This window comes from Ischnura elegans, chromosome X, assembly GCF_921293095.1.
Source record: "Ischnura elegans chromosome X, ioIscEleg1.1, whole genome shotgun sequence".
In the NCBI taxonomy this organism is placed as follows: Eukaryota; Metazoa; Arthropoda; class Insecta; order Odonata; family Coenagrionidae; genus Ischnura; species Ischnura elegans.
The window spans coordinates 109,857,518-109,880,573 of record NC_060259.1 but is presented as its reverse complement, the minus strand read 5'-3'; the positions used below and the strand labels follow the sequence as shown (position 1 = coordinate 109,880,573).

General features: G+C 39.0%; 1 protein-coding gene across 3 annotated transcripts in view; it reads right to left on the bottom strand.

Moving 5' to 3' along the window:
• Window positions 1–23,056, bottom strand: part of LOC124171907 (NADP-dependent malic enzyme-like) — a 195,425-nt gene that overhangs the window by 61,226 nt on the left and 111,143 nt on the right. For all 3 annotated transcript variants that reach the window (XM_046551316.1, XM_046551314.1, XM_046551315.1), the window contains exon 4: window positions 643–824. In XM_046551316.1, coding sequence (XP_046407272.1) covers window positions 643–824 — 182 coding nt within the window. The remainder of the gene's footprint in view (window positions 1–642; window positions 825–23,056) is intronic.

Genomic DNA, 23,056 nt, shown 5'->3' with positions numbered 1-23,056 from the left:
GGGTATCCTAGACAAAAAGGCCATCAAGTTACCTTGAAAATAACGATAGTGAAAACAAAAACAGCGGGAAATTTTGGCGAAATTTGTTCAACTTTGGGGCCATTTATTTTTCTTAAATAAATAACCTATGAAAAACAATAAGCGTCAAAATCGCTCAATGGTTACGAATAAACAACAACTTTCCAAAGTTTCAACTTCTATTGCCAAAATTTTTTTCTGTTTTGTTGAGATTTTTTCGATTACATCCCACCGCGTCGCCTAAATAGAGCGCATCACAGCGACCCTTTTTGATCTCGTATCACTAGTTCCTTTCGACTTGAAATATGCGGTATGTAAGGAGAAGACCCTTTTCAACATTTTTCTGCGCCTCAAATTTGAAAATTTTATTACTTTCCTTATATTAAAACAATTTATATTTCAGATACGGGTCAATTCTGAAAAGGGTCTCCCCCATTTAACCTAAAAACTTCAGTTTTGAAAGTTTTAAGCGAGTAATTCTCCACGAAAAAGGACATTACACGCCCGTACGTGAGGGACTGAGTCGTAGTCCTCTTCATCACTGATGAGACTTCTACCCTCCGCTGATACCATTACCGTAATAAAGGCAAGTAGACGGATCATCATAAATTTAAATTGTCTCACCAGTTGCGCAGTATGTCATAGATGTGGCCTTTGTCGTATATGGTGATGAAAAGGCCCCGGGGTCGCCGGTATATCAGGCCGAATTTCTGACAAGCCAAGCCAACAGTAGGTGTGTACACAATTGGCATGAGTTTCTCCACGTTTTCAGATAGCAATCTATAAAAAAGTTTTTCATTTCTGTCCTGTAAAGAAAAAAACAACACATTTACATTAAAAATGGGCCACCAGTATGATACAGGTTACAAGTTAAGTCACGGTTCTCATCCCCTACTATCCAACAAGAAAATTAATATGAATCAACACGTTACTATTTTTTACCATCAAATACTGAATAACATTCAATTACTGGAATATTGAAAGGCAAACCACACTGGAAATGAAGCAATATCTGACTCGATTCACGCCGTATTCTCCAAATAAATAATTTATTGAAAGAGAGATTCAACCCGATCGTTGATTTGAATAGGTGAGGGTAGAGCTCATCTCATGCTAATCCGAGGGCGCGAGGTATCATATATTCACGTTGGTAGCCCATTTTCTTGCCCAGAGCCACCTAGTACTTGGTGAATCGTTAAATGGTGGGGTCCGTAGCTTTGATCCGGGATTTGAACATGTGATCCTCCGATGAGGAGACGAACGCTCAACTATTTCGGCACCGAAATGTCTTTATAATTGAATCGAACAATCGAATCGTAAGCAAACCCAAAATCGAAATAAAAACATTTTTTTCATGGAAGGGAAAGACAAGTGACATTGAAAAACCACATTTCCTCATTCTTTCTTAGGTTTAAAAGCAGAAAAAGCGAAAGCTGCCACTCCCCTTTATTGGGTTGGTGACGGCATGAGAGCTCAGGTTCACTGATCCGTTCAAGGAGAACCGTATATTGAGGAAAGGAATCGCTCGCAGGAGTGTAAACAGCAACGAAGGAGCTGTGGCCAATGCGCAAGGCCATGGAGCTGGGGAGAAGTGGAGAAACGATCGCCAAATGTTCGTGACGTCATCACCTTATTAGCGAAAGGGTAAAGACCGTCAACTTTTCACCGCGAATAGCTCGAGAAGTAGGCGACGGACGAAGAAACAGAAAATGACACAAGTTTATTAATTTTTAAAACTCTATCAACATGGAATAATTTATTATGAGAAATTGGCGAACGAAACCATTCCTATTATTTTATGACCTTGGAATACAATCCTTTCGTAATTTTTCTAATGTTCCTTAACATTATCCTCATTAAAGAAGGATTAAAGTTACTCATAACTCAATCAGTAGTATAATTTATAAGTTTATTATAATTATTTTGCACAGGTGAGGGTAAAGTCCGCACCGGACTAAGCTACAGGCGTAATAAATTCGCACACCCGGGCAGAGAGGCCAGTTCCTTACTTGGGATCATCTCATGCTCTGAGGATTTCGTATGGGGCGATCGAAGCCTTCATCCGGGTTTTGAACGTGGTACCCTAGGGCCGGCAGCCAAACGCTCTCCCCACTATGCCGCTACGCCACCGATGAAACAAACTATAGTGCAATCCAAATTACATGGCGGCTGTGAATGCGGCCTATCTCGTCAGCATCCGTTAACTCCCGCGCAGGAGTAGAAACTTATGCAAAATAACGATAATTATCATCGCCATTATCCGCTATCGACAATGTTAATTATTAACGTTGCCAATACCTGTTATCGACAATCATAACTATCGTTGCGTTTACCAGTTACCAAGATAAAATTCGACCATCATGTTCTTATCATAGGAGATGGGTTAAATTTCTCGAGGAACAGAAAATCTCAGGCCAGGCATTGACTTTTTGGCAAATGGCCTCCAAACCACGTGAGACCAAGTCGTCATTACCTGCTCAAACAACGATGGATGAGGAGAAATACCGATTTCTCATATCCAAATTCATTTGCATTTAACTATAACGACCTTGAAATGACCATTGTGTTCTTCTTTTTAACATGGTTATGAACGAATAGCCAGGTGAAGGCACGAGAAAATTTGACTGAAATGGTGGAGGCCAACACTTTGTGGAATGCATTTGGAATAATAGGATAAAATTAGGGATGATCGGATCGGATACCTTGGATTCAAATATCCGCGGATATATTGCCCTTCATCGGATACATCGGATCCAAAGTCGCGGAAGACATCGGATCTGGATCCGAAATTTTAAATAATAGCTTCAGTGAATGCAACGCCCCATAAGGGTGGAAAGAGTTCCGATTTCCTCTTCGAATGCGCTGTCGCATGCGATTCTTGTCCTATTCATGAACCGTTTTGTTTGAAAGCTCTCGCAGAGGTTACGTAGGAGAATTTCAGCCGTGGAAAATAAAAATAGCAAAATACGACTGGCACATAGAGTGACTCTTCCAACTTCTGAACAATCATCGGGGGAATCTCAGCGTCAGGAATTTGATAATTCATTCGGATCCGAAAATGTCCGATCCGAAAGATCCGGCTCCGAAAATCAAGGATCCGATCCGAATCCGGATCCGAAAAAAATCCTGGATCCGTCCATCCCTAGATAAAATACTTCGCATCGTTTTCACACACAGAATGCGTTTGGTTAAACTCGATTTTCTAGGAGCAAATGGCAAGTGGACGCCGGTGAGGAGCGCGTCAACCCTTTAACCACCATAAGGCTCACCTCTCCTCGACCAAAAATTAGACGCACTCACCGAAAACTTACATTTATCCACCGTTGATAATAATAAGAAATTATTTATTATACATATATAATCCGGTCATTAGAATTAATCGATAATCAAATCATCTATAAGTCATGGTTTTTAAAATTCCATTGTTAATTTGTTTTAAAATTAAAGTAAAATTTATGGTGGAAAAATCTATCCCATATCATTATGAAGAGAAAATTTGATACCGTGTCAACATCAGCCCATAACACTTCATCTTTGGCACTACTTACATCCGCGTGTGCGGAAACTAAGCTTGGAGTAAATCGGCTAACGAAGGCACAGACCAATAATCGATATATTCGCCGATTGATGTTCACACTGCGCTCCAATCATGGAATCGGCTTTGAATAGTTCCGTTTGTTTTCAGGAGTATTGATAGCACTGACGACGGTGAGACCCCTCCCCACCCCACTCCTTACCCCAGAAATAGAGCAGTGGAAGTTACTGGTGGTTTCCCACAGCAATTACGAAATTAGTTACCTCCAGGCTTGATGAGCAGTAATAACGCCCACTCCACGCGAGAGCACTTCAATGATCCGCCTCCAAACCATCCGTTGAGAATGGCAAATGCGCCTCCAAAGAGAATCACTTAGTGTCGACACCTGGGTCACACCATTAAGAAAATTGAGGAAAATACAACATTAGGGTATCTGTGATCATGTTTCCAATCGATAGGCCAAATAGTTTTCGCTTTTGCTGTTACTATGCCACGGTTCCCAGCCAAAGCGCTGTCTCCAGGGTATTTCGCATTAAATTTTTCTCACAAAACCAAGGAAAATATTCACTTTTTTTACCTATTGAGTCATGGCAGATATGGTCTTAGGTTCAGTTGGGGTTTAGGACACGGTTAGGGTACATTTATAGTATCGATCTCTGGGATTAAAAGGAGGTTCGAATATATCCCGAAAAGATTTTTCAAAAGGAGGTTCGAAGTCCAAGAGGCGACTTAAATGATTCACTGTTGGAGGCGGCGGGAAAGGATTTTGAAAATTTGAAAAGTGCGTGTATTTCATGATGCCTCTCACCCTCTCGCCATTAACACTCACTGTGCGGACGCTGCATTTCTAGCGATTTGATCGTTGAATTATTCTTCCTCATAGGATAATCCTCTAAAATCGCTGGCACAGTGATGGCTGATGCCTGCTTTCGCTAGCTGGTGGGCCCTTTCCCTTCTATAGCATCAAGGTGTTTTTCCCCGTCCCTTCCCTTCCAACCCTTTCCCTACCCAAGAGGCGCCGTCGGGCTCATATCGCGGCGGCGCCTCTTTCCTTTTTCCTTCCTGCCCTCCCCCTCCCCGGGTGATCGGGTGTATCACAGGGTTCCCACTCTACCTAAATAATGAAATTCACGGTTTTTTCCAGGTTTTCACGTTTTTTTTTCAGGTTCTCACGGTCTCAATGTCGTTAAATTCATGGTCCGTTTATAAGTGAAAAATAGGACAATCACCGGCCGTATATTAACTAAAAATTAACGTACGAGACATATAATGTAAACGCAGCAATGAAAAGTGATATCTGTTATGACGTCAATGTTAGGAAAATTCAGGGCCAACTTAAGGCCCAACCCAACCGCGCTCTTGCCCGGACGCCGAATACCATGGCATCCTTTAATATGCGAATGCCCTTAGGACCTTCTTCCGTCTGAACACCGGAAGTCCTTCTTTAATTCCTCGCCGAGAGATTGTTTTTTTGCGCACGTTGTTATTACCGCACAGCAACCAAATTTCCCTTACCCAATCTAGATCGCCGAAAATAGTTATTAAAATTGTTCATAGAATGTAATAAATCAAAAAATCAATTCCATATAAATACAGTGGAGCCTCGATCTATCGTTTTTCAGGGGGATGGACGAAAAAAACGATGAATGCGGGAAAACGATCGATGCGGGAATGTTTGGATAGGTTGCCTATTTCCCAGGAAACGCAGGATTTTGGCACGAAACTATGATATTTGTTAAAGGATTCAAAGAAGATTTTAGCCAATCACAGGAATACTAGTACTATATCGAGACACTTAGGTCATATTGCTGATTCGTATAATATCTCTTTCAAATATCCTGCCATATAAATAGCCATGAAATTTTTTGTTCTAAAGAGAAGGCAACACATTCTTTTCTAATTATCGTAGCGCCAGATAAGTAGATGAATTCGAATTGTTAGTAGGGAGATACAAAATATATTGAGAAGATATCCCTTCCTCAGTAACTCTTACAACTGAGACTTATAGTATAACTCGTAAATTGATAACCGATAGTAACCTGATATCCTGTTTTCGGAAAAATGCCACGTTAACAGCCGAGAAGCTCAGCTGCGAGGATATCGAGTTTCGCCAGAAATCATCATTGTATTTTTCCAACTATTTTCTTGTTTTAAACGCTTAACTAACGTTAGAAATACGTCGTGTTTAATCTCATTCTTTTAAGAATTACGTGCACTTTACAAATAATTCAATCTAATAAAATTATAATGCCAACTGCCGAAATTCATTGTTAGACACCTTTTGGGCTAATAGGTGATTCATGCAGCAGTTGACCTCCAGAAACTGGGAACTTAGAAGCAATTACGCTGAAAAAGGTCAGTGGGTGAGAAAAGGGGGGGCGCGAAACACGTTTCTATTGTTCTCGTGTAACTTGATATTTTTTTCGAAGCTAAGGTCTTCGTAATACGATCCCTGGGCGAGCAGAGACCTTTTTATATTTCGGAGATGAGGAAAGCTTCAGAGGGGGGAGGCAAGTTCTGAGTGGAGGGGGAGAGGGGATCTTGGGAAATGCGCTAATGTTACTATCCCACGGCACTCAGCTTCTCCCCATAGTAATTCAATCTCCTGGTGGTGTCTGTCGTTATTAGCCACAAACAACACTTTGTAAACACTTCGTCTCATTTTCGTTAAACGATGGATGCGGGAAAATCATACGACGGGACCGCGATCTTCAAACGATCCAAACGAGGTGAGCGTAGTCTATTGAGAGCCATTGCCATAAATTGAAAGCCTATTTGCCGTAGAAATGTTTCCTCATATTTCTAAGCATATGGCATGTGCCCTAATTTCGTGAGGGAACCGAACTTCGAGTTACAAATCAGATAATATTCGTAAATGGTTCCTTCTGGGTCCATTAGAAATGCAAGTTATTTCATTCGTCCGTTTTCGAATACAAATCCATCCCAAGCTATCACTGAAATTGAAACGCTTACATAAAATAGCAGACTTCCGCCATTAAAATGGAATATATCGGTCAATGTGTCGTCATATGGTACGGACCAATTACTACACTTCGAATATTCGTGTGTAGAGAAATGCGTTGAGTAAGAGTCTGCGCGTGCCTGACCATGAAACATGATTAACAGACTGAATTTGATCAGTAAATCGTAGTATTATTATCAAGATTGAGATATTTTTAAGGTTTCATGGCGAGATTCACGGCTTTTTCCAGGTTTTTTCACGATGGACGAAATTCACGGCTTATTCACGGTTTTAAGGTTTTCACGGTTGAGTGGGAACCCTGTATCAGCACCATTGCTGAGTTCCGGTGCGTTGTACCCTCGCAGTGCTCCTTTGAGCCCTCATTACTTCTTGTGCGGACGCTGCACTCCCCCCACCCCCGCCGCTCGATCTCTCTCGCGGAGCATTGATGAAGCGCCGACGCCCTCGAGATTTTCTCCCCACGTCCTCAATGTCTCGGTGGCCATACAATGACCTCAGGAAACGGACTACAACGTCAGCGAAACTACCACCCGAAAGAATGAAGACACCCGAGGAATCATCCCGAAAGCAACGGCGCACAGTGGACCCAAATCAAAAACAAAATTAATAACGTCGATATTTAATCAAACTAGCAACAAAAATGGCTATGGCCTGTTGATTTTGATCGCCTGAATCTGATTTTGAAATTATTTTTACGCTACCTCTTCATTTTCACATTTTTCGAGCTGTTATTATTTCAATTTTTTTTAAACTCAATACAGAAGTCATAGCGATTCGCGATAACTGGTTATATACGGAGAGCTTCAAACAATGTTAATTTATGGTAAAAGATACGATAAAGTAAAATATATGATAAAAGATATGATAAAAAAGTAACTTGTAGTTAAAACACATGTTAGAACTTGCGACACGAAATTGATCCGATTCGAACCCGCGACCATCACCATAGTCGGCGAGATACCTACATCGGAAATTCTACCACACATTTACTTACATGTTTGCTTCCTTTTTTTGGTGAGTTATATAAAATTAAATAAATTGACTGATATTAAGGGTATTAGGGAGAATAATACTTAGAATTAAATTCAATCACTTCTATTTCTTTACAAAAAATTAATGCAAAGAGAATCGTCGTCCGATGTCACCACATCTGGCTCTAATGTCGCGGTGTTTCATTTGTGTCATCCCGGGGAACTTAACAAAATAATCCCGGGGTGTATTACTTGATTGAAACTTGTGCTATCATTTTGAAATTTTCACAGTATGTAGAGTGGACAAAGTGCACCTTATATTTATATCTTTGATGAAATTGGTCGATATGATAATAATCGCTTTCAGCGGTGGCTTGCAGGTTGGTATGAGGAGTCGATAGTTGCAGCGATCATTGCGTCGTGAGTTCATTATGAATGGATACGGTGGTCTAAAATACGCTCTGATCAAGGTGACATCGTCAGAATGGTCGCATTTCCTTTTCATTGTGCGGGCATATCCCGTGGAGAGTTGGGCAGTGTAAAGCCCCTTGTCCTGCGTCTCCGAGTAGGGCTCACGCGGAGAATCACAGCGCGAAATTAATAAAGACGTCCTTCTGGAGGGAGTTGAAGCTAATGCGACGAAGACGCGCGTCCCGAGAAGACATCCGATTGTGCTTAAGATCACGCATCTCTTCCATGCGACCGGTCTCCTTTCCTGACTTATTAACTGTTTGGAACTTGAGCTACCATCAAAGCACTGCATCAAACAATAAATTCGTGCGCTGTCTTGCGCGCGAGTGCTAAGTCATGTACACCAAAGGTGAAACTCAAAAATATTGAAAATAAAAAACATTTTGTTTGGCCAGCTTGACTCCTTGTTCGGTGAACCCATTCTGAGATTCGCTGTTGAAGGAGGTGGCTTGGTGGTATAACTAGAAGCATAACTAACCAGCAATCGGAAAATTCAGGTTTGTCTCCCGGCATAGCCAAATAATTGTTAAGCTATTATTCAGAAATGTTCAGGCTACGTGGAGTATGTACCTGTCTACATTTGCTACCGTCGTAAGCATGAAAGTTTTACCTGAGCATTCTCAAAACATGATAATTTTACATCAAGAAGAGCAATGCGGTCTTTTGCGAAAAAGTTGAGCTTTTCTCACCAATGGTAATGCTAGGGCGCGTAAGGCTTCTTTAAGTGTCTCCAACCCGGACGCTCTTCACAAGCTCACGCCTTCCTCGAAAGTCACGAGGAGATGTGAACGAGGCTTAATGGCTGAGAAGGATTTCGGACGCTCCCTCGACCATCTCGACAGATGATCGAGGATCAGATCAGAGACTAGCACACGCAATCATCCCCAGTAATTTCGTCAAATTCCCTCAGCCTGCTTCGAGGCGCACTCCGTAATCTCTCCCGGCCTCCTCTTCCTCCACAGTATGAACAACCTGGGCTGATGAGAATTTCTGAAGCCTGGTTTACATGTCAAGGGACACTGATGCAGCAATAGCTAAGAAACGATGTCTCGCCACAACACAAAAGCGTCCCTTCGAGAGCCAATATGCTTCGTGATGGCACATTCAGAAAAAAACAAAAGCAGTGACGATGGTGTAAGGGAAACATTTTCATCTCCTTCTCTTTGCGAGGAATATAAATTAAATTCTGGCTAACGATTTCTCCTTAATAATTAATAAATTGAAAACAGCAAGCTTAAAGTATCTAATTTGTCAGCCTTGATAAATAAACGTTATCTGTTTGCGATATATCCATAGCTATTCATTCCTAATGCACTTACTGTGCATCACGGAAAACAGAATAAAAACGTTATTATTTCAAGCACGGTTCATTGATGACACATATATGTCACTAGAGCAGTGTCGTTCATGAATGAATCGTTCAAAATGAACGATTCAATGGCATGAACCGAATGAATCGAATCTACGTTTTCCTCTCGAATCGTTCAAAATGAACGATTTGATTGAAGATAATCCGCCGAATCCAAATCGTTCAAAATGAATGAATTGTGAGGAAGATTCAAATCCACTGAATCCAAATCGTTCAAAATGAATGAATTGTGAGGAAGATTCAAATCCACTGAATCCAAATCGTTCAAAATGAATGAATTGTGAGGAAGATTCAAATCCACTGAATCCAAATCGTTCAAAATGAATGAATTGTGAGGAAGATTCAAATCCACTGAATCCAAATCGTTCAAAATGAATGAATTGTGAGGAAGATTCAAATCCACTGAATCCAAATCGTTCAAAATGAATTAATTGTGGCGAAGATTCAAATCCGCCGAATCTATTGGTGTTTCCTTGGCACTCCTTCGCTGCACAACTAATCTTTAAAAGTCCCCTAAGGAAAGCAATAATATACACAATCAGTAGCGTAGCCATGTAAAATTCAAAGTATTGTTTATGTGGAAATGGATTCAATTAAATTATATGTGATTCTAAATGCCATCTCAATTAGCATAGAAAATAGAGGTAATTTTCTTATACTCTAATTAATATTAGAATAATTCGATAAGTATGGTGGGGATACATAATTAAACCAATGTAAATTCACAAACAACAGCAATAAGTAAGAAACTACAATAAACAGTAAGAATATATTATATTCCATTCCATTATCACAGTATGTTTCCATAGGCTACTTTTGGAACATGGAGGCAAAAATAACCACAAAGCCCAATGTTGCCCAAAAGGCAACGTGTGTTTATTTTTATTAATAATAATGATAAATAGTGCAAATTAAAATTAAATCATTCTTTGAGTATAAGTGAACGAAAAATATGAAAAAAAAAATTTTGACACCTCCTCTTCCGGATCATCAAAATTCAGGGTCTCTAAGTACCTCTTCATGCCTTGAGTGAGGGGTATTAATTTTGATGCTGTCACATGTTTTCCTGAGCTAACTTCTAGAGTAACCTCGTAGAATGGCAATAAAATATGATATAACTTTTCGGTGATTTCAAAATCTTTTTGTGTTAATGTTGCCTCTGTTTTAAGTAGAGCTAGGGTGGATAATAGAGGCTCTTTGTTTCTTAAAATGGATTGAAACATGGTGTACGTGGAATTCCACCTAGTTGGCACCTCTTGCTTCAAAGTGGGGTAGCTCCCTTGGGGAGACTGCATTTGCACAAGTTTGTGATGGGCAGCAGGACTCCTCTTAAAAAATTCCACCACTTTCTTAACCCTATTTTGGAGGTCCTTGACCTCTACTAATGCATTTTGCACTATTAAATTTAGGGTGTGAGCGAAACATGGGATGTGTGTCCAACCTAGAATTTTAGCTGCAGCCAACATGTTTGCTGCACTGTTAGATATAAGTGCCACCACTTTACCGTTCAAGTCCCAGCTTCTAATAATGCGATGAATCTCATCGGCAATATTAGTGGTTGTATGCCTATCCGTGAAATAGATGCAATACAGCAGGGCCGATTGCAATTGCCCATTGCAAATAAAATGGGCTGTTACAGCCAAATAGCTATCATTTGTAGCCGAAGTCCACCCATCTGCTGTAATTGAACAGACAGTTACTTTTTTAATTTTTTCCTTAAGTTCCATTGCTGTTTTTGAGTACAGAAGCTCTAATTAATTATTGGCCAAAGTTTTCCTGGATGGTGGACGGTAATTGGGGTTCAACAGCTGGAGGAATGACTTAAATGCTGGCTGCTCAACTAAACTCAATGGCAGATATTGGGACACAATTAACTTCACCAACCCTTCATCAATACTTTGGCTGGTCTTCAAGGCTAATGGACGGTGAATATACTGCTTCATTGTTGTTTGCAATGTGGAGCCAGAGGAATTTCCTTGAGGAATATCAATGCTTGCATCAGGATGCTGTGGTAGGGAGCTCGCAGAGGCTGCTGAAGTAGATGGTACTTGTAATACCTGCTCCCCACTCTCATTGGAGCTATAGCAGGTCCTTTTTGAGGCATTGCCATCAAGACTGATAGATGGGTGCTTCAATTTTATATGGCGGAATAAATTTGAGGTGCATCCAGACTTAAATGAGTACTGGTGCTTACAAAACAAGCATTCAGCTGACTCTGCAGATATTTTTTGGAAGTAATGCCATACTTCGCTTCTTCTCCTTTTGGAATCCATCATCTGGAAAAACTCAAGATCATGAATTCCTGTCTAATAACTATAAACGTATTTGATTTATTATATGTTTCCCAATAAATGGCACTTATTCATCACCTACTAGAGAGTTAAGTACTTAATACCTCAATACTCTTACCAAAATAATCCTACTATGTAATCGCAATGGCTTATATATGTATACAGAAGTCAATAAGGATCGTCTTTTCAGAAAGTGCGATCTGTAAGGACTTCAGCGTTTGGTCAAAATTGCTCGAGCGGCGGTAATTTCCCAGAAAAAATTCCAGTTTTAATTCTCGGTTAATAGAAAACTCGAATGCAGGTGATGCGTGCTAGCTTTTAACGTTGCTTCATGCATCTATGCAGTAATGGCATTAAATGAAAAAGAAATCAAATAGTCTTTATAGTGGACTACTCGCTATAAAACCTAAAATTATTTGTGGAGTTATGTTGAGAGATTTAAAGAAAAAAATCCTTTTAATTGCTCGGTAATTTTTTTTCATTTTTGTAAATAAGGACATTTAATAAGTTTAAATGTCCTTATTTACAAATTTGAAATTCGGAAAAATAAAATTAATTAATTAATCATATTGAGCAGAAATACGTCGTGTATAATGCAGTGCCAACTATTATTTAAGAAGAATAAATAACATGACCAGTCCTTGCAGATTAGACTTGCTTTCTTTTTATACTCGGCGAAAATGTTCATCAAGCAGAATTCATAACAGCCAATCGATTGAATAATTACAATGTAATTATATGAAATTCGGGGAAGGAGTTTTGCGGAGTATGAAATCTTGTGATGACGAAAAATATTTTTTTGTGACACCCAGATTTAGTACAGTATTCACTCATAAGATTTGAAATGCAGTAATCGACAGATTTACAAGGATTCGATGGATTCGAGAATCATGGATTCGATGGATTCGAGAGTCATGGATTCGATGGATTCAAGAATCATGCCCCGTTTACACCACGATCGTACCGACGTTGATCGCGACTACTGCACGTTTACACGTCTAAAAGTTACCATCGTAACTCAGTGCTGCCCTCGTTGTGGAATTGTGCCAGATAACAACTGACGACGACACTGCGTGAGAAAATTGAAATCCTGGAAATTAAGAAGCAAAAGAATATTAATGTTTTCATGTGCTAGAACTGAAGCTAGACCGAACTGTCGGTAAAACGTTAAAGAATGTAGGTTTATTTATGGGAATCTGTCCAAATTTTAGCAATATTCATGCGGTTAAGACAGTAGATATGTCTCCTTGCTACGTTCCAAATTGTAATATTTTGCTAACTGGTCACTTTATTATAATATCGACTCAATCCGGATTTAACGTGTCCAAAATAATTTTTTCAAATTAAATAATTACGATTTATTAATCTCTTTGTCTAATTACAACACTTCATATATTCTTTCCCTAGTTAATTTGAAAATTCTTGCACGACCAAGGATCCTCCAACAAAGGCATATTCCTCTACAAAATTATCAATTAATATTTAGATTGTTCCTATCTCCTTTATTAGTAACTTTTAATGGATCCCGTCATAGCTATATAAATCCCCACCTGCTTGTTTTTAATTACCATAGAGCAAATTATGCCTTCAACTCCCAGCTATGATGAGATAAAACTAAAACTAGTCATAACAGTCCGTGAAGTCTTTAAGAAACTAGATTCTTCGAGAGAATATGTCAAAACATTCAAGAATATTCACGCATTAAAGACAGCACATATTGCTGTTATAATTTAACTAGAAAAGGCTTAGATTTCGGCTTGATTCGGCACAAGTATTGATATCTCCACGTCCTCATCTAAATGTTATGGCTATTTCTGGCGAATTTTATTGTGAAATCCTTTATACAATGATTTAATTGGTTAACATTTTGTGCATGTTTGTTATTTTCCATCATCTATGAAGTATAATGTAAGGATACATGGGTATGGGTTAACCTGTAAATAAAGAAATGCATAAAACTGGTATAGTATAGAATATCCGATATCATTTGGTAAATAGAACATCAAAAAAAACTTTCCCATCACGTCCTTCCATTACCTGCTCAATAATGTCTTCATTCGTTGTCATATATCTTTGATATATTAGAGTTATTTATGAAATATCAATTACTGTATCAAGATTGCAACGGCGCGAAAGAATCGTATATGCATCGATCTTCATTTCGATCTCTTTTTTCTTGGCACACTAGCGCTAACCATCGTAAGTTCGGCAGTGTTAGGTACTAAGGCCTACGATGGTAACTCTGCGCGTCTACACGACGTTTTGAGGTTACGATCGTACGGATCAACGTCCCGACGATCGTTGTGTAAACGGGGCATCATGGATTCGATGGATTCGAGAATCATGGATTCGATGGATTCGAGAATCATGGATTCGATGGATTCGAGAGTCATGGATTCGATGGATTCGAGAATCATGGGATTCGAGACTCACACGGTTCATTATGAACGATTTAGAGAACCGAATCATTGCCAAGAACCAAATACCATGAACCGAATCCACAAAATGAACCGAAATTCCCACCTCTATATGTCACTATTAACTCACAAAAAGCAACTCATACTGTCAGAGACCATTTTGAAGCCTGCAGTAATAATTAATAATTTACAATGATGGAAAACGTTATTAATTTTAAATAGATTTTTATGAAATGAGAATTAAAAAAAAATATCTAATCTGAAAGGCAATAAGAATTGATAGTTTAAAAGCAGAACGAATGCTGCTATAAAATCTTATGAAGCATATTACATCGAAATTCGTTATTATTCCAGTGTTATTAAACATAAACTTTCTCTTGAAACAACTTTTTTCAAAAGTTAATCCTTAAATTAATAGCAATTATTTTACAACGCAATTCACTTTGCCTCTGGGTTTTGCGTACTTCTTAGGTCACCGTCACGTTTTAGCAGCTTTATCAGTTGTTTGGGGAAAGAGTGCGAGGGGAGCTAACAGGGTTCCCACTCTACCTGAATAATGAAATTCACGGCTTTTCCAGGTTTTCACGGTTATTTTTCAGGTTTTCACGGTTTTTTTCAGGTTTCCACGGTCTCAATTTCGCTAAATTCGCGGTCCGTTAATAAGCCAACAATAAGAAAATCACTGACCGTATATCAACAGAAAATTAACGAACGCGACAAACGCCGTGAATGTTAACGCCGCAATGAAAAGTGATATCAGTTATGACGTGATCTATCGTTTGCAAAATTCAGGGCCGACTCAAGGATCAGCCCAACCGCACTTTTGCCCGGACGCCGAATACCCTTCAGACCTTCTTCCCTCCGGACACCCGAGGTCCTTTTTTAATTCCTCGCCGAGAGATTGTTTTTTGCGCACGTTGTTATTACTGCACAGTAACCGAATTTCCCCCACCCCAATCTTTCTTATTTAACGGAAAATATTTTATGAAAATTGTTTATAGAACATAATAAATCGAAAAACAATTTCATACACCTTATAAGCACAAATCTAATACGAACACGATTCTAAGACTACCCTCCTTTTTTGGAAATCCACTAGGGGAAAATTTTTTTTCCTAATAACGATACGATTATAAAATGAATGCGGAAAAACGATCAATGCTATATTTTTTTGCTAGGTTGCCATGTCCCAGGAAACGCAGGTTTTGGCGAGTAATTAAGATATTCATTAAAGGTTTCAAACAATATTTTAGATAATAACAGGAATAGTGGTACTTTATCAAGACACATAGGTCATATTGTTGATTCGACCCATATCTCTATCGAAATTCTGAAGGAAAACGCCACCTCACTAAAAAAATGTTTGCTCTCCACTCGGCATTTACACTGCTATTATGGATTTTAGTCTGATGTAAAAATTCTTATCCATCAAACACCATTTCCAGTACACGTATTCACGAGAGCAATGTGCATGTTGTGCCTAAAACCACCGCATTCGCCGGCGCAGTGACTGGTTGTGAGATGGATGACGAAGGCCAAAAATAGTCTATTACTTGAATTGTTCCTGTCTAATGAATATATTTTAAATATAATTGAGGTAGTGTGTAAAGCGTGAACAATGTTGCGTTAATCGTCAGTGGCACGCCCACCTGGATCTTCGCCTTCATATCTCTACCTGTTTTCTCCAGGTAGCTCACTCTACCCCCACCCCTACCGTCATGAGCAAGCGGACAACCCAAGGCGCTCTGCAATATTCACGCGCATCTAGCCCGGATTCTTTTCTTCATGTTCAATTATTTTCAGTCCATCTCTTAAAGTTCTCAATAGCTTCTTCGGAGGGGCCATGGTCCGACGACGAATAAAATTAAACTAGTGAAAATGAAACCTGACTTTATTAAACCCACATGGAAAACACTCGGTGGTTCGAATTCCAGCCACCCTGGAAAGTAGGGAACCACTCGTACGAGGTGAAGTTCGGAACTGATGCTATCGCGTACGGGGGTACGCAGAGCATACTGCAGAGGGCGAAGCGTGACCATATGACTGCGCCATCAAATTTTTTACCCTAAAGATACACATTCTTTTCTAACTATCGTAGCGCCAGATGAGCAGATGAATTCGGATTGTTAGTAGGGAGAAACAAAAATCCTGAGAAGATATCCCTTCGTCAGTAACTCTTGACAAGTGAGACTTATAGCATAGCTCGTAAATTGATAGCTGATAACAACCTGATATCATGTTTTCGGAACAAAATGCCGAACTAACTGCCGAGAAGCTCAGCTACGAGGATATCGCGTTTCGCCAAAAATCACCATCGTATTTTTCCATCTATTTCCTTGCTTAATATACGTCGTGTTTGGTCTCGTTTCTTTTAATTACGTGCAGATAACTAACATTTCAATCTAATAAAAGCATAATAGCAATTGCTGAATATCATTGTTAGATACCTTTTGGGCTAATAGGTGACTCATGCAGCAGTTGACCTCCAGGAACTGGGAACTTTGAAGTAGTTAGGCTGAAAAAGGTCAGTGGGTGAGAAGAGGGGGGAGCGCGAAACACGTTTCTATTGTTCTCGTGTAACTCGATATTTTTTTCGAAGCTATGGTCTTCGTAATACAATCCCTGCGCGAGCTGGGACCTTTTTTTATTTTGAAGAAGTGGAAAGCGTCAGAAGGGGGGAAGCGAATGCTGAATGGAGGGGGATAACGGATCTTGGGAAATGCGCTAATGTTACTTTCCCACGGCACTGAGCTTCTCCCAATGGTAGTTCCACCTCTTGGGGAAGATTCCAACTATGTGCTTGTCGTTATTAGCCATAAATGACACATTGTATTTATTTCGTCTCATTTTCGTCAAACGATGGATGCGGGAGAATTATGCGTCGGAACCGCGATCTTCAAACGATCAATGCGAGAAACGATACTTCGGGGAACGATAGATGCGGGAAAAAATTACATTGTCTATAAGGAACTTTATTTGGGACCAGAAACGGCGAACGATCAATGCGGGAACGATAGATCGAGGTTTCACCGTATAACTTTTCTTTTGAAAGCGGCAGTGTAATGACTTCTTTTCTCTGCTATCGTAATACTCTGAAACCAAAACTGAATCGATCTCTCTAATCAGAGGCAAATCATGTTCCCTTCATACCGTTGCTCTGGGAAAAATGGAACGACTTTGTAGCAGTTTATATCGCGACGGCATTGAGGCTTTAACGTTACAATTTTAGGCGGATCTAGGGAGGGGCACGGGGGCACATACCCCCCAGACACTTAAAAAATATGCACGATTTTGAATACGGTCACATTATCATTGCGCTCGTTTTGTATCATGCGGTATCCTTGTGCCCCCCAGCCCAGAACAAAATCCTGGATATGGCTTTGCTTGTGCTCCCCCACTCCCCAGAAAGAAATCCTGGATCCGCCTCTGGTTAAAATTTAGGTAAATTGTAATCAATCACACAAAAATTTTGCAAGTTGATCAAGCTCTAACTTGAATGGAGCCGAACCCAGGGTAAAGCAGGCGATCTCGCGGACACGGCAGAAGTGCACCCGGCGATTGATTGGCACGCACGCTTTACCTGCTGCCTAAAATGGCAATAGTTTTTCACTTAAACACAAAATTAAATAAGCTAAATTACTGTTCAGGTATTTTTGACGCTGATTTTTCTTTGTATAGCTATGTATTAGGTGGCAAACTCGGGTATCCATAATTTTTTTCCGACGAAAATTATGCAACCCGATTGACGTCGAGAATTTTGCATTCGATTGTAAGACGAACCCTCTTTTCTGCAGGAGTCAGGAGGAAAAAAAACCTTGTCTTAGATAGGTGCAAATAGGTAAATTATAATTCACTTGGTTTGAAATATATAAAGAAATAATAAATATCTGCTGAAACATGTTATTTTCACTTTCACTTTACTTTATCACTCGTCAAATATTTCCACACAAACTTTCCTGTTGCGACGTAAAACTGGCAAGTCCCAGGTCGACGCATGCGAAAGTCGTGTAATGCTGTGTTGCCATAAGCGGAAATCTTCTCTCGTTTTCAGACCGCAACGCGCGAGAATAAGTAACGTCGCGCCGAAAGCTCGCTGTCGCCCGGTTCAAACGCAGGGAGCGTAGTGTCCACAGCGCATAGCAGGTTGTCAAGGTTAGCGGTCTTCCAATCATAGGGTTGAGAGTGTTGAATAAGCCGCATCCAGAAACCATGCTTCAGCTTGTAGCGGCGCACAGTGGTCCCAAATTGAAAAAAGCTGGCCAAAAGTCATTTTTCCGACTTTTTACGAGGAAGTTTTGAATTATGTATTCGGATTCTACAGGATATGGCCTATAATATTTCGTACCTGATAGGTCTGTGTGATTATTATGTTGACCTGTGTAACCCGTCAAACATGGGCATGTTCAGCCTAAAACGCCCGAGGCGTAGAAATAGTCGATTTTAGGGTAATTCAACTTAATAAATTTCTATTTTAATTTCAAGGGATTCATTTGTCAATTTTAATACGGTAAGTTTGCATATTTTGTTACAATATTATAGTATTTTTTGTTCGTTTCAGAATTTATTATAACAATATTTAATTATTTTTACAGTTAGCTATTTTGGAGCCTATTTTTAGTCAAATGTGTCGATATAGTTTTGTGCCCCTCCGTGCCCCTCGAAGATTCCTATGCTGAATCCTTAGGAAGAGTATATACAACAAGATGGAGAAATAAAATCTTGATTATACTTGCCTATCCGACATCTAGAGGGTTTTAAGTTGAGCGGTGCACCGCTCCCGCTGAGGGCGGCTGGCCGGCGGCCGGCGGGAGACAATGGCATTATCGCTCAAATATTCCTGTATCGGTGGTCAAACTTGCATGGTGTATACTTAGCATAATTCTACATCCTGTACGATTACATACATCAAGTTCTTCACGCCTATCGTATGCACACTTCTTGTTTGTGCACTCACCTTCAAATATTCATGAAACCATTGAGGGCCGGTTTTCATGCTCTTAATGAGAAAAATTATGAGTGATCAAAAGCGACTACTTAAGTCACTATGCGAGAACCTTACAGTAACCACAAGATGCTTTTCTTTGCAAAACTTTCCTCATATTTTTATAGAGAAGAGATCCCTTACGTGCCGTACAGCGTTGTCAGTACGTTATTCCGAAATAAGGTATTGGCGATAAGAGAAATAAATGCTCCCTAATGCCAAGAATTGTTCACAGGATCATTTAAACAGCCCATAGACGTAGATAGGATTGAATTCGGAGGAGGATTGAATTCGTCTAAACCCACCAATGGAGCGTGCATCTTGCAAGTGCATTTTTAAATAATAATGGAATGAGGATGACGGCCTCCCTCACCAGAGCCATTGCATGGATGTGGTAAATATTTCCCTCTCAGTTTTATTTAATGATTTTCTTAGTGAACAAGTGCTGTGCTCCGAACTGTGTTAACACGGCTAACTCGAGAAACTTCTCCTGTCCAGATAATTAAAGCACTTGGTTTGCCAATGTTTGGCATTCAAATTTCAGGATGCGCCGGAAACTCAGAGGCAAGTCTATACAAGCTTTTATATCTTTTATTCATTGTAAACTCATAATTTCCGGTTTATTATTGGTTATAAATAGACAACTTTTAGAAATCACTTTCATCGTTTCAGCCGTAAATACACCTGTTGAATTTGAAATATGGGTGCCGCAAATTTTTTCGTACCTTGCGGTGTACAATAAAAATACAGAGAGAAAAGAATATTCATAAGCGAAGAAGAAGGAATATGTCGTGGAATACTTGAAAACAAGATTTCGACTGAATGAAATCAAGCATGCAAAAAATATTCTGACGCGTTTTGCGCGAAGAGTGTTTTCTCGAAATACCTAAGAAAGTGGAATCAAAGGTCGAGGACAGATGAGCATTTCAAAGAGACGTTCAAAAGCTGATTGCAGATGGAAATGAAATTCCCTCCAGAAGCATATCAATATCTCCCTATCGCATCTAGTGAGTGCAAATGATTACCGTGTATATATACCGAATATATGCAGTATATAAAAATAATCACTCATTAATCTCAATCATCGTATTTTTAAAAGTGGAGTTTTAATCCAGGATTTCATTTCAGACAAGATGAAATTAAGTGTAAATATAAAATTATAATCAATGAGTAAGAAATATTGGACCCGTTTCCATAGTTTTGAAAATCTACAAACAAATGCTTTATGTGTATGAAATTTAATTACTAATGTGATTTGCAATTTTCACGATAGGTATCTATGAAAGACATGTCCATAGACTTACAGTGATATTAAAATCTCTATCCTGCGGCTATGAGATAAATAATGAAGCCTTCAGCCAGTATTGCATTGAAATAGCTGAGCTGTACATCGATTATGGTTGGTATTATATGCTGCTCATGGTACATTAAGTGCTGATACATAGAACAGCAATTTCAAAAAAATCCTTTCTTACAATTGAAGTTTTAACGGAGGAAGCATTGGAGGCCAGGAACATAGACATGAGGAAATTCCGAGGGCAACGTACAAGAAAATCCTCAATAATGTTAAATTATGAAGACATCTTTCGAAGGCTCCTTTAAATAACTGAATCATACATTTTAATTACATCAGGAGTTACAAAAAACGAAGTCAGTCCATCAGGTGAGGTGAAAATTTGCTAATTTTAAGTGATATGCAGAGCGACAATGAGTCCGATGGGGTGACATCGGACGACTATTCTTTTAAAATTCGTTTATTGTGATACATGAATGCGATTTTATCGCAATTAGAACATTATTTTCCTCAATGTTCTTAATATCAGTCATTTTATTTCATCTAATGTGACTTATCAAATACATGGAAGCCAAAAATGAGTGAGTGTGAGTTTTTTTTCCGATTTTGGTATCTCACCGACTATGCTGATGGCCGCGGGTTCGAATCTCACCAATTTCACGTCGTAAATTCTATATTGGGTTTTAACAACAATTTGTACATCTTTTGCCTTAAAATTATACTATTTTAAGCTCTCCATGAACACCAAGTTATCGCCAATCGCAATGACATCTATATCGAGATTTTCTAAAAAATTTTTAAATAATAACAGCTCAAAAAATGCTAAACTAAAATATATATTAGTAAAAAAATGCCAAAATCAGATTCAGACGATCAAAATTAGTGAGGGACATCCACTTCTGTTGCTATTTTAGGCAAAATTACGACGTTATTAATTTTGGCCAGCTTTTTTCGATTTGGGACTACTGTGCGGCGCGCTCCGCTGAATGTTGTATCCAGAAACCTCACTACTCCAAAACGCTCCAAATGGGTGGGAGCAGTGTTGCCACATTTATTTTGGGCTGGATTTATGACGTAGACGAATTTAGCGACATTTTGAGTCCCTAATATGCGGGCTTTGGGAGGAACTAAGGGCGACAATTGAATAACGAATATCGCAACGCGACTTTGTTTGTAAGCAAAATGGAAACGGGTTGGAAGTGGAATCTCGGCGTAGGACAAGAGTTTGTGAGTAAACTTCTCTCGGGTTTCCCACCGGGTTAAAGGCTTCATAATGGCCGACGCACAGTTGTCCCAAATCGAAAAAAGCTGGCCAAAATTAATTACGCTATTGTTATTATGTATATATTTGACCTAAAGGTCTATTCTTATTGTTTTCGACCCGCTTATTCTGAATTTATAACTATTTTTTGTGTATTTGCAATAATTTTATTGTTATTTCTCATTTTGTTTAAACAATTAATTTTTTTAACATTAGAATTTGAGATTATACTGGTGATAGTAAATAAAACTTATACATATCATAAAACTGAATTAGTTATTTTAAACATACATAAATGCATTTAAAATGACTGCATTGTTTATTTTTGGACAAATTTTGAACAACTGATTTTGAATGAACCAAGAGAACATTTTCTACTTTCTCATATGTTTGATCGTATTTGATACGAAAAATAAGTTAATATTAATTGGAAATTTATATTATAAGTATATTATTAGTATTATTGTACTGCATTAATTGTTTAAAAATTATAATATCTAATTCTAATTAAGTACACAATTTTATAGTTCCTTGTAACGTGCCAATGGATTTGGAAGCAATTTTAAACGGGGTTCCTTATTTCACAAGTTTCAACGATGGCATTATTACAATCATTGAAATATTATAAGCAATATTTCATAACTCCTATAACTCAAGTTAAACGCCAAATTTATTGATACGCTTGCAATAAGCTCTTAACGCAGTGAGGCATCAATTTAACGAGCACATGATTTGGTACGAAAAATTAAATGAGATTTTCCATTAATTTGGGCTTTTTTAACTATCAAAAAAATAAGTTAACATTTCTCCTTATCTTTCTCAGTCATTGTTGCGAAAAAAATTTAAATACATTCATAATCACTATCCGACAAATCCTCATCACAGTCGTCATCCACTCAATTCTTCCAGGATTAATAAACTCTTTACCTCGACTGGTAATTGAAGTAATATCCTTCTTTGAGCCTTAGAAATACTTGATATCATTGCATCTGAAGTTAGGAGTAATCTTTTAAACAGGTCTTCATTCGTTGCTATCCAGGAAAATTTCCTTGCATGGTGCTCCCTGAATCTTCTTATGTCCTTATTCCTCGCCTCCATTGCCTCCACGGACAAGTGGACAATAGGAAGGGCAGCTTCTTTAGATGTCCGTCGGAGGAGCAAGTACTGATGTTTCGTGAAATTACCAGAAACCATCATGGAAAGGGCTTCTTCGTGGGAGATTTTACTTTGCCTCACATCCTTGGCTCTCCATTTTGATAACACTCGCCGCGCTCTTGAGAGTGGTTGTTGTCACCTCATGTATTATTTTCGCCACCAACTCATCACCTTTGCTTCGATAACTCATGGATGCTCTACTGGCGATGTGATAGCTCTAAGATCCTCCGTTTTCCTTCTCTAGGCCCTTTCACTGGACTTCTCAAAATTTTTTTTGGTCGACCAATTTCAATAAACCTGATGAACCTTC